General features: G+C 43.9%; 1 protein-coding gene and 1 pseudogene across 1 annotated transcript in view; both read right to left on the reverse strand.

The window, feature by feature from the left end:
* The window catches only part of Dnajb6 (DnaJ heat shock protein family (Hsp40) member B6), a 66,554-nt gene that overhangs the window by 23,520 nt on the left and 29,796 nt on the right, over positions 1–13,238 (reverse strand). The window contains exons 6-8 of the mRNA XM_010641613.3: positions 7,075–7,206; positions 2,748–2,889; positions 1,151–1,221 (exon numbers count right to left, since the gene is read on the reverse strand). Coding sequence (XP_010639915.1) covers positions 1,151–1,221; positions 2,748–2,889; positions 7,075–7,206 — 345 coding nt within the window. The remainder of the gene's footprint in view (positions 1–1,150; positions 1,222–2,747; positions 2,890–7,074; positions 7,207–13,238) is intronic.
* On the reverse strand, positions 4,136–5,809 carry LOC104874888 (annotated as a pseudogene).

Below are 13,238 nucleotides of genomic sequence, written 5' to 3' on the forward strand. Positions count from 1 at the left end.
GGGGGGGGGGGGGGGGGGGTAAAGGTGACTCACAAATGCAATCAACATCCACTTTAATATTCTGTAAAATTCAGCTGGAATTCTAATTACCAATGGTGATCATAAAAATTTTAGAGATAAAAAAACCAAAACAGCTTTATTTTTGCTGACTCCTTAATTATTCTATGACTTTTACCATGCATAGTCCTTATGTGATCTTACATAAAATATATTCAAGAAAACTAAACTTTTAAGAATGAAAATTTGTAAAACTTTTTCTTCCCTCCCCCACAGAAATGTTATCATTCTAAAATGTTCAGAACTGCTAAATCATCATTTGTAAGTAAGCAAGTCTTCATATACTCTACATATAACTTACATTCAAAACACTCCTTAATAAAATGAAGCACTGAAGGGACACTAGAAGCCCAGGCACAAAATACACGGACACAAGAAGACTGCAGATCCCACTTCAGAAAGAATGCACCAAACACATTCACATTTATTTTCTTCTTTTTTTAAAGCAAATGACAAAGACCCAGTTTACCAGCTTTTATAAACCTAAGCTTAACATTACACATTTAAACATTGTCAAAACTTTACTAAGTTGCCAGCATCCATGCACAACTAGAAAACATCCTTAAATTTGTATTGAACCAGAAATGTATTACCATTAATGCATTAGTATCTTTCATTATTAAATACTGAAAAAAAATGGAAATTATTTTTGTGGAGGACTCGTCCTGGCAAAGTTAGCTTCACAGCAGGCGGACACTACTTGGCTCACGTTTTAAACACAATGGAAAGCAGATCCATGCTGGTGTTAAGAGTACAATCTTGTCCTAGCACTACTCAAGAGTCAAGGCTTACCTTGGATCATGTTTAATAAAAAAGCAAAGTGCATACAGAGATTACAACAATTTTAAAGACAAAAAATGGTCCTACTGTGTGGTCCCAACAATAAACTCAAAAGTCTATGACAAAGAGGGGCTCCGATGAGCTGTTTATAAATACTTTAGATTAGGTACAGTTATACTGAAAGTTGAGTTCGTTTGAAATCTTCAAAAAAATGTTCCTGTTAATCCTCAAATGGTGCTTGTTATAGTTTAACATTTCTGTTAAATGCGTGCGTTGAATTACTTGTTATCCAAGCGTAGCAGCTGCTCCTTACCATTTATTGTTAAGGACTTTAACTGTCCATCTTCTTCAACCTCTACTGTTTCTTGACCATTCTCGACAATTCTGTAGGACAGAATTTGTTTAGAAACTTCCTTTACAAAGTAAATATATATTTAAACATGAGAATATTCACACAGATATATACACATGTGGGTATTTTAAAGCACACTGTTGCTTTAAAAAAAATACCCTATTAATAAACTCTTTCTCAAAATAGACTTGCTCTGACAAAATAAGTTTTGTCCTGGTGACTGCTAAATATATGCAGAGATACTATTTATTAACCAAACAGAGTTGGAGGGCCGGAGATTTAGCTCAGTGGTACTGAGCCTGCCTTACAAGCACAAGGTCCTGAGTTTGATCCCCAGTACCAGAAAGAAAAAATATAGTTGGGGCCAGCAATATAGCTCAGTGGTAGAGTACTTGCATGACACACACAAGGCCCTGAGTTTGATCTCCTGTACTGTAAATTTTAAAAGTAAAAATTTTACTATTACTGATTTTAAATTTTACTATTCCTAACAATGCTTCAGAAACTTATTTTATATATTACATATTAAATATAAAGATTATTTCAAATAGTATACATTAAGAAGGAAAAGCTCTCTGGGCACAATGGCACATGACTGTAATCCCAGACACTCAGGAGACAAGTGTGAGCCCAGCCAGAGCATTTTAGCAAGACCATGCCTCAAGAAAATAAAATCACAGGGCCAGGGATTTAGCGCAGTGGCGTCGCACCTGCCTCACAAGCACAAGGTGCTGAGTTCGATCCTTAGTACATACATAGAAACAACAAAAAGCCAGGCATGATGGCGCACGCCTGTAATCTCAGCACTTGGGAGGCTGAGGCAGGAGAATCGCTGTAAGTTCAAGACCAGCCTGGGCTACACAGTGAGTTCCAGGTCAGTCTCAACTACATAGTGAGACCCTGTCTCAAAAAAAAGGAGGGAGGGGGGAGAAGGGGAGGGAGGAGGAGGAAGGGAGAAAAAAAAGAGGGGAGGGAGGAAAGGAAAGAAAGGAAAGAAAGGAAGGAAAGGAAGGAAAGGAAGACCGAAAGGGAAGAAAGGAAGGGAGGAAGGGAGGAAAGGAGGAAAGGAAGAAAGGAGGAAAGGAGAGAAGAAAAGAAAGGCAAGACAGGACAGGAGTGGGGACATAGCTCAGTGGTAGAGTGCTTGCCTAGTATGTGTAAGGCTAAAGGTTCAATCCGTAGTCACCCATACACACATGGGCATGCATGCCTGTAATCCTTGTACTCTGTGAGGCTGAGGCAGGGGGATCACTAACTAGCTCAAGCCCAACCTGGGCAACTCAGAGAGAACCTCTTTTTTATTAAAGAGGAAAGATGTAGCTCAGTGGTAGAGCGCATGAATAGTATGCCTAAGGCCCAGGGTTTAATCCCAAATAACACTAATACTAACACACTAACACATGCACACGCACACACGCCTACCTCTGCCTATTTAATTTAGAGCTCAAGCATACAGCTTATACTTCCACTCTGGGGGAATATACGAAGTTAATGTGGCATCAATAACACATTATGACATAAGTACATAATACAAAATATATAACAAATGCTACTGTACCTCTTTGTGGTGATTTTTCTACCATTAACTATTTTAGTAGAAGTTGATACAGATTTGAAGTTACCCATTCCACTGCCGCCAAATGATGTGGACGAAAATGAAGTTAGGCCCCCATGACCTAGGGAACCGAATGAAGTAAATCCTACAAGAAAACAGAAAGAAGGATGACTGGTGGCCAATACATCAAGTTCCAAATGAAACGGTGAACCAATTATCTTATGTAAGGAAGTCCAGGAGAGTAAAGCCAGAGGGAAAGAGCTGCAGGACCCAGAGGAAAGGAAAGCAACGGTCTCAAGAGCCACTGGCCATGTGCTCACAGGACACATGGCAACACTAGGCTGCTGCTCTCCCCTGCCCAGCACTGGGTGCCCTGCAAGACCTCCCCCACCCCACCCCTGCCTTTGATCAGGTTTGTTTACTTGAAACCCAATTTCCCTACACTGCAGCTAATTCCTTGGGGACAGAAAAAGGTTTAGTGATGAGATCAACTCGGTATCATCTGGCTCCTCTAGATTCTACAGGACTAAGACACTGCCCAAGAGTTCCACCCTGCCAGCCAGTAGGAACCAGAGTTCATCAGGTATGATCCAGTCAAGGCCAAGTGGGTTTACTGGTGAAGGTGTCCACTTGCAGTGAGTACAAGGCCTTGAACACACAGGGCTCCTCTGCCCCACCAAGCCTGCATGGCATCTTCCCAGGCCTTCTGCCATCCACCCACCTCTCCACCCTTTTCAGCCCCTACCTTCCATGAACTTGTAAATACCAAAAATGCAACAGCCTGGGTTGGGTGGGAGTTGTGATGCGTAGGGCAGTGTTTAAACCACACCTTCCACCAGAACCAAGGAAAAGTGAGGGGAAATGCCCCCACCACCACTCCAACTCCCAGCACCCCTTTGGGCAGGTTCCCAGGGGACAGCATTGTAAAGAAGGTAAAAGGGAAAGCTACCAACCCCTACCAACCAGCTTTCTCATCGGGGGAAGAAAGCTGCCTGGAACATTATAAGTACAGGTGCAAAATGTCCCTGGGACTGGGACTGGGACCTTTATTCTTCAGGAGCTGAAGAATGTGTGGTTCATTTTTAAAGAAATGGGTATTGGTGACAGGAAGGCTCTCCCTTTGCCCCTGGGTAGGTGGCCAGCAAAGCGACCAACCAGACACCATGCAATACATCTTCACTGTCCCCAGCAACAATGCCCCAGAAATCTCACATTTACCAACACCTCAACCGCAGAACAGAGACATATAACACACAGCTCCAAACTAGGAAATATTCAGAGTCAGGACCCAGTTAAGGCTCCCTTCCTTATTTGATACTTGGGACTCCAGCTGAGCTTGGTGGCACACCCAGCACTCTGGGAGACTGAGGCAGGATTTTAAGTGTGAGCCCAGCCAGGGCAACTTAGTCAGATGCTGTCTCAAAGTTTAATAAAAATAAAAGAGGACTTCATACACAAGGCAGTACGAAGGCCTCAGGTTCAATCCCCAGTATTGTAAACAAAACAAAAACCAAAACTTGGGTCCCACAGGCTGACTGTCCAGCTTCTTCCTCAAGGGCAGCACAGTCCCCTAGCCTGTGAAGCTTCTCCTAGACTGTCCACAGAGCTGAAGGGGAAATCCACAGAACCCAGCGCCTCTTTACACTGATGGGTTCGTGACTCAGAAACAAGCCACTAATGGAGAGCAGATCCAGAGGAACAGCTGGAGCCCAGCCAGACTCCACAGGGCCTATTTCTTTTGTGGCTGGTTCAGAGCAGCCATAGCCCCCAACCAGAGCATAAGTGACCTTTCAACTTGATACTTTGGGGAGACAGGAAGGAGATAGATGATAAGGGGCCAGGCAGGCCTCATTTTCTGAAACCAACACTACCACTGGGGCTGCCTAAGCCCTGAGAGGTAGACTGGCCTCATGTGTACCAATAGCACCTGCAGAAAGAGGCCAGCAGAGGGACCCCAAATATCTCCACTGAGAGTATGCCATGTACAAGGAGAGGAGAGGAAGGTATGGCCAGGTGCACCTCACTTCATCGCATTCAACCAGGAGATCAAACTGCTCAGGAGCTTCAAACTCAGCATTCATGGCTACAGCCCACTCATCCAACTCGGACTTCAGTATCTCTGGAACCTTTTTCTTCTCTTGCTTCTCTTTCCTAACTAGGGGAGAGATTCCTGGGAGATTCGTGTCTGGGGACCAGGGCTTTGCAGGGACCTTGGGGACCTCAGTTAACATTGAATGCACCACAGGTGAGACTACAAATCTTTGTGATCCTCAAGGCCAACCACGACCAGAGGCCAGGGGCAGAGATGGAGGTACATCCAAGGGTGTCCAGCCAGCTAAGGGAGTGCCTGACTTCCTTAGACATTTCCATGTATCTGGCATCCAACTCTCCTTCCCTTGAGTTGGACTCGACATTCAGGTGGTATACAACAGGAATAGCAGCGGGGGTGGCAGAGACACTTCATGTCTTAAAGAGGTCCCTCTTTCTCTGGTTCCTGGAGAGGGGTGTTTTCTTTCCCCAAGAAAAAGCAATCCTAGGGCCCCTGCAAGGGAGAGTGGACAGCTTGGGACCTCTACAGCCTGAGCCACCATCTTCAAGACAATGGGCCTTTTCACCGGAGGCACAGGGGGTGCCTTCTGGCAGATTTCAGGAAGAACCGTGGGGAGATCAGAGCCTGATTTTCACTGGGACTTCTGCAGGGACTTAGGAGAAGGGGCCCTGGATTCAGAGCACCAAGCAGCCCCTCCAGACCATATTGGCATCCTAGACATATCTAGTTTCAGTCTCAACCTCCTCCACTGCCAACAGGCCCGCGCCAACCATGAGGACCACCAGCCACTCTGAAAACATTCAAATTACTGGCCCTGCCAGGGAGGAAGCAGAAGTGATGCTGCAAGTGACTGACACCCCACATATTCAAGACTCTTTGGAGACCTGGTGTCTTTTGGCACTGTGCATCCTGAATGGACCAGGGGGCCAGTCTATCTTTGTGTTACAGGAAAAGAACGACACTACCCCCACAGGCCATAAGCCTTGCTGGCTCAGTTCACAGGGCAAACAAAGGGACAGAAACCAGAATCACTTAAAGGCAAAGGTAATTTCAGAAAGAATCCTACAATTAATTGTCCAAAAAAATACATTTTATGATCTACTTAAGCAATTTATATTTCCTTATGGCCTCATTAAAAATTAGAAAAAATTAACCACTAATTGTAATGTTGTATTTTTATTAAATCTCTAAAATATCACCGTTTTTTTTCAGAGTGTGACAGCATATTTGTTCTAGCTACCATTTCTTCTTTTTAATAAGTACATCTGAAGTACATAATGTTTACATTCCTTGGGAACTGGTACATGTCAATAACAATCTTAATTCCTATTTTCATCCCCGTTCATTTCCCTCCCTCCCTTCTCCATCAATTCAAAATATTATCATTCTGAAAGACTCTGGAACACAGTAAGTACTTCACACGAGTAGCTCATCTCCATCATGATTGGCCATTCAGCACAGATCCAGAGTGAGTCATGGCAATGAAAGCCTTTGTGGGGCTTCCTTCAGGCAGGGACAGTTACACACAGGCACCAGCCACAGGTACTTCCTACACAAAGTACTATTTTCTTGGCATTTTTAGCCAACTTCCTCACATTCTCTCCTGACTTATGCTCAGCATGTCATATGCTATCTGTGTCTGCTGAGAAAAGCACAACAAAATTTCTACCTAGTCAACAATTTACCTGTGATAAACTCAGCTGTAGCTGTAAAAGTTCTATGTAAGAACTAGGGGAACCTCAGGAGGGGGCAGGCCCAGTTTGCCTCTCTTGTACCACACCATTGTGCCACAGTATGTGCAATGGCTCTGGTTAACCTAAATTCACTCTCCGCACACTAACACTGGGTATGACCAGCCCACTTCAGGAGCCAGTGTGGCTGCAGCCACAACCTTCTAGTCCCATCAAGTTGGATGCTTCCTACGACACTACATGTTTTTTATTTAATTGCAAAGGAGGTCAGATAACATGAAGGATCTAGTGAGAATGTCCAAGTGAGTAACCTTCCAATTACCCGAAATACATATGCTTTATAACCAAGAATTTCATCAAATGTTGTCCTTCATTACTTGGAGACTTTCTAAGCAGAACATTCTTGGGAAGATTAGTGGGGAAATGAAGGTTATTAAGCACCTATTTGTACGCACTGAAAAAATGCTAGTTTATCTACAAAGCTCCCCTTATCAAAAGAAACATACATACTTAAAGCTGCTGCAACAGGATATTCTAAGTATACTGATTTCTCTCCAGACAACAAAGATTAAATCCAGGGAATTCATACCTGTATCAAATGAAGAAAATCCACCTCCAAAGGATGGAAATCCACTAAAGGCAGAGAAAAAGGAGCCTGTGCCACGGCTTCTGCTTCCTCGGGGACCCCTTCGGTTTCCAAAAAAGTCTTCAAATGGGTCTTCTACAAACAAACAGCAACGCAGAGAATAAGAATCTTTATTTACATTTACTTTTCCCATGGGAAAAGGAAAGTGTGTTAATGCTTTCCAACATACCATTCCATCAGGAACAAACACCTTACCAACATTAATTTACAGTAAAGTAGAATGTCTTGACCATCTCATTCAACACTCCTACTTACTGCTTTAACTCAACTAAAGCTGTGACAGACCACGATTAAATGAAAGCACCATACATATAAGCATGACCCAAGATCACTGACATGCACTTGAGAGAGGTTTTAACATTGCCTTTTGTTGTGTCCTGTTCAGATATTGTCCTGCTGTCACTATTGGATTTCACACATAGCGTCTTTCAGGGAGCCCAAGCGACCTCTCCAGAGTAATTCAGATCTACACACACAGGATCACTCTAACACATCTGTCTAAGAGCATGCTGGCACAAAACAGCTACAAAACTCAGCACAGCATCCAGAATCCCTTTCATATTCCTATAAGACTGAGGTCTCAAAAAAATTTTTAGTCAAAGTAAAACTTGAACAACAAATATTAAGTGGCAGGCGTAATATTGTACTTTGAAAAATAAGACACAGAAAAGTATTGACACAGCATACATTATTACTGGAAATAATAAAATGCTCCTGGAAATAAAAGATTAGTAGACTTGTCAAGGAATAGTTCACATTAAACATAATAATACAATTTTTTTTTAAGTACCAAGAGCACAACTTTGTTGTGGCTATCAATCAACAAGTACTTCACTGAAGACATAAAATTTGTTTATACATACATTCTATTGTTTTAATTTACCTTTTTCTTTGTAATTACTAAATGCTATATTTTTTCTGGAACACAAGGAAATCTGTGAGGAATAATAGGTAGGGGATCCTAAAGGATGCATTAGGATGTAAATACATGCAGAAGAGAGAAGCCACCTAGAACACAGAATGACAAAATTAGTGTGGCACGTTTCCAAGACAGAGGGCAAAACAGCAGCCAAAAAGGGAACCAATGTGCCCAGAACATGAAGGTGAGAACACAGCAGAGCCTGGCTCAGGACAGTGAGGTTCAGGAGCCTGCCAGGCCCAGCAAGGCTGCAATCCAGGGCACAGCCACAGAGACCAGAGGGAGCTCCAGCTGGATAGAGTGCACTGTACCTTACAGAGAACTGTGACAAGTTCCAAGAGCTTGTACCAAGCTTGTTCCAAGAGCTAGGTAAAGGCTACATGAGAGGGCTGTGTATGCAAATCCACACATGGGCATGCTCCCCGCCCAGCCCCACCAAGGATGTATGCAGGGAGGGATGGGGAAAGGTTAAGCCCAATACATTACTGATCCATAACTCAGTTCCCACATGCCACAGTTCAGGCCACTCTTTCTTTAAATTCATTTTTGGCAGGCATGTGGTGCATGCCTGTAACATGAGCTACAAGATGTTTAAGCCCAGGCTAGCAACAAGACTGTTTCCAAATTTTGAAGTAAAAATGGCTGAAAGTTTAAATGGGGGGTGGGGGCCAGAGATATAGCTCAGTAGGAAGGTTCTAGGCTCAATCCCCAGTATTACCCAAAAAAAATGTCATTCATGCCAGGCAGGGTGGTTATGTGCCTGTAATCCCTACTACCCAGGAGATGGCGTGAGGAAGATCACAAGTTCTGGGCAACTCAGCAAAACTCAATCTCAAAATCAAATGCAGGGTGGGGGGATTTAGCTCAGTGGTGCTCACCTGCGTCTGTCTCAAAATAAAAAAGGTCCCAAGTTCAATCGTAGGGGAAGGGGCAGAGGGGAGGAAGAGAAGAAAGAAGAAGAAAGGGGGACAGGGATGTAGCTCACCAGTAGAACTCTTGCCTAGCATAATCAAGGCCCTGGGTTCCATCTCCAGTATTCATGGTTGGGGGGGGGATTCACTCATGAGCTGCTATATATAAATAGATCTTACTGCCCTGCTGTTCTAATAGAAGATAATAAAGTCAAACCAAATCTATGAAAACTCCATTTCAAATAAAATCTGCACATTCTATTTAGTAACCACCTTTAAAACTGATTGCCACAGCTACACATCAATTGTGCCAGTGAATTTTCCCATACAGCAGATCTACAATAACATGTGTAAGTAACATCTAAACCCAAATAAGAATCGTAAAATTAAACCTTGCCATGTGCTGAAAGGTAACACTTAAACCCATCTATACAGACAGCCTTAAACTCTCCCCACACAGTACAATCTTAACCCAGTCATTATTTGGCACACTCATAGAATTATAATTACATGGAATCGTACAACTCAACAGTATCTTTCTGCAATTTCCCCTCTATCACTGCTGTAAAAGTGACTTCGGGGCTAGGCATGTAGCTCAGCAAGAGTGCCTGGCATGTGTAAGATTCTGGATGAACCTAGAGTATTTTGCAAAACACGGGTTAAGAGGACAAATGTAAACTTTAATGTTTTTGAATAAACGTCAGTAAGATGTCTCAGCGTATGTTACCAGCACCGTTCTATCACCAGGGCAGGCACAAGCATGGTGGAGGGAGGAGGTGCTCAGCAACACAGCCTAGGCCAGCAGTTGAAAGTTGGCAGAGATGCACACTCTCTCTCCTTCCTGCTCACTCATGTATGTGCGTGCATGATGCCCATGCATGTGTTAGACCCAACTCCTATGTTTCCTCCTCTTGCCTCATATGTGAGGTGTACTAGGCAATGGGGTATCAAAGGAAAAGGTGACTATGGCTCAAGGACCTAGCCCGCAGTGGGAAGAGTCAGGTGCACTCAGGTAGGCACAGAGTCAGGGGCAGGAGGGACAGAACTGTGGATAATTTTATGTGTTGACCTGCCTGGGATGTGGGACCACCCAAATGGTTCTGGGTGTTTCTGGATGAAGGTAACATTTCAATCATAGTCACAGTCACGTAGATCACTCTGAACTTAAATCCACAGGAAGATCTTAAAGAGTACCGAAGACTTAATCCACCTTCAATACTACAGAGCAAACCAGCACTGGGAGTTTCCTTGCTAGCTCTGTAAGCTACCTAAGTGAGGAGTCTAAGCCTCACCATAAATGACAGGAGTCCCTTGGTCCTGTTGTTTCCCTAGGGAACTCTAACCAACTCAGATCCTTTCACAAGTATCTTTAGGCAAGCCAGTTTTAATTCAGCTCTGGATCCTGACATACAAACCCTACCTGAAACAGGTATCTTTTATCACATAATTTTTTCATTCCAATGTTGCAGTTAAACCCACCATTTTCTCAAAATTACTAAATCCAATCCAAAACATGAGCAGTTACTAAAGTAACTGACAACTAAATCAAACTGATAACCAAAAAAGTATACTGAATCATGTGAAGAGCATAAAGCACACACATCACTGACACAGGTGCAACATACAAAACGCCCCACAGAAGGAAAATGAGGATGTGGGAAAGGTGGTGAAGTCCACACATCTTCGTAGAGCCTGACAGAATAGCAAGTGTACAGTGGAGAGACAGTGACTGAAATTAGATGATTTAATCTAGTGCCCACGGGGGCAAAGGGGAAAGGTAAGCTCACAGTGTGCACATGAAACCCACCGGGAATTAGAGGACACAACAGTGATTAGCCCCCCTGTGGTCCCAGATTATTGAAACCCAAGTACACAGAAAAGCTGGGACAGACGGGACAAGAAAAGAAACCCACAACAACCCTAGAATGCATGCCAGCTATTTTGAACACAGGTAAGCATTTTGTTCAGCACCACCAGCATCTCTCAGCAAGGAGAACAAACCCCACAGACTGCTATGTCAGGCAAGACCACTGCTATCTACAAGGGATTCCAATGTCAGAGCAGAGCCAAAGACACTCATTTATCACACTCCAGTGGGATAGGGGCCCACATATTCAGAACAAAGTAGTGACATATTAGGAAGGAATCTGGAATAAAAATAAACAGGAACACAAGAAAAACAGCCACGTTAGCTCAGTGGTTCTGCTGCCTGCCTTGCAAGCGTGAGGACTGGAGTTCAATGACCAGTACCCCCACACACAAAAAAAAACAACAACAAACTGCCACTGACCCCACCATGCTGCAAGCTTGCAGACAGTGTGGTTCTCTGCACCTTAGATCAGCATCTAGAATAAAGCCTGGCACCAAGTTACAGGGCATGAATCATATTCACTAGGTCCAGCAAGTACTGTTATCCTCCAAGAATTGGAATTATTCATCCTCATCAGAGGATACAAAATATGCTGGACTAAACTCTTCTACTTTGAAAACCACGAGGCCTGATTTTAGAAGAGGAGCCCTGGAGACAGGAAGAATGCACATCTGTGAATCTACAGGACCCACATCCTCCCTGAAGAACCCTGTCTAAGGAAGTACTGGTTCTGTCAAGCATCCTTCCTGCCCCTGCTCTAAGACAACATTTTTTTCTTCCCATTACCCCATCTTCTTCCTGTTTCCTCAGAGAATGTGTCACGCCTATTCACCTTCCCAGAATGGACTGTTTCCAAGATTTAAACCATTCTTCCTAGCCCAAGACACTTTCTGTGTGCTTATACGAATGTAGCTCTCTCAACCTATGAGCTGTGCACAAGACAGTGACTGTCACACAAAACATTCAATGCCTATGAGCCAAACACTTGGAAAGCTACTGCCATCCTGTGGAGGGAGGAGGGTTAAACAGGAAGTGTCACACAACTTTGGCTGGTGGCCTGATCTCAGAAAGTGCACGAAAAGCCTTATTCGCTGCGTTCTAGGCATGGCCAATCCAGGTCTTTCAGGCAGATAAGAGTCCTCAGAATGACTCAACGGGCCACAACCTGCCCTCTTGGGAAGAGGGGCAGAGGCCAGGATGTGTGTACTGAAAAGCAGCTGACAATAACTGCAGTAGCATTTATCCTAATACTAAGTGAAAGCTGCTCCAGACCTCAGAGCAGCAATTCTCAACTGTGCAAAGGGCCAGGCTGTAACACGGTGCATTTGCCCAGAATGGCTCAGAAGGAAGAGCAGGCCAATCCCCCGAGAGAACAAGCAGACACACCCTGTAGAACAGCTCACCACTGGGCTGGTATGTAAAGCCACATGAATAATGTCTTTATTTTAGCAACTTAAGGTGGAAACAAGTCTAACATACCATGTTATCACGTGTATGCCTTACTCTTTGCCATCTTTCAAATTTCATATGTACATATTTGGATGTGTGTGAAAACTTGCCCTGAAGTAATTGAGGACACTGGCTATTGACACAGAACCTAGGGCTGGGATTTAGCTCAGTGGTTCTGCTGCCTGCCTTGCAAGTGGAAGGCCCCGAGTTCGATCCCCAGTACCAAAAAAAACCATCCAAAATGCACAGAACCTAATAGTAGCACCATTTCATGACAGTGCAGGACTCAGACACAAATCCACATGCAGGATTAAAAACCAATCTGTTCTGCCTCTCATGTCTGCACTGTACATTTTTCAACTTATAACCCACCTTAACAAAAAACAAAAGGGGTTGGAGGTTATTATCAGTTGAATTGTGGCCTTTCTAAAAAGATGCTTGACGTCCTAACCTTGGGCACCTGTGCAGGTCATCTTATTCAGAAATAAGGTCTTTGCAGATGATCAAGTCTAAGACAAAGTCACTAGTGTGGCCTCTAAATTTGTAATCATCACTGGCTGCCCCTGTGTAAAGAGGGAAGTGGATGCAGGTAGATAAGAGAGGGGAGACCATGTACAAACACAGGGAAAGACATCCATAAGCCAAGGTCCACCTAAGCCACCTGAGCAGGATGGCTAATTCTTCCTTGGCCTCACAAGAAACAGACTCTAGAACAGACCAAGTTCCTAGGCTGCCTGCCTCCAGTACTGGGAGCAGCTCAGCTTTTGCAAAAACTCCTGCTGCCAAAGCCTAGCCTTCCTAGGTGGAAATGGCCAGGAGACAGTGGGTCTGGTCCCTCAGGGCCCCACTTCTCAGTTCCATCAGTTCTAAAGCAAAGCAGCTATGGTTATCTGACCAAGTACGGTATTAAGGCATCAAAACAAAGCTTTTTGCTCTAGACAAAGTTTATAAACTAAAT

The sequence above is a fragment of the Fukomys damarensis genome, unplaced genomic scaffold (genome assembly GCF_012274545.1).
Source record: "Fukomys damarensis isolate Sample0158 unplaced genomic scaffold, DMR_v1.0_HiC HiC_scaffold_16, whole genome shotgun sequence".
NCBI lineage: Eukaryota > Metazoa > Chordata > Mammalia > Rodentia > Bathyergidae > Fukomys > Fukomys damarensis.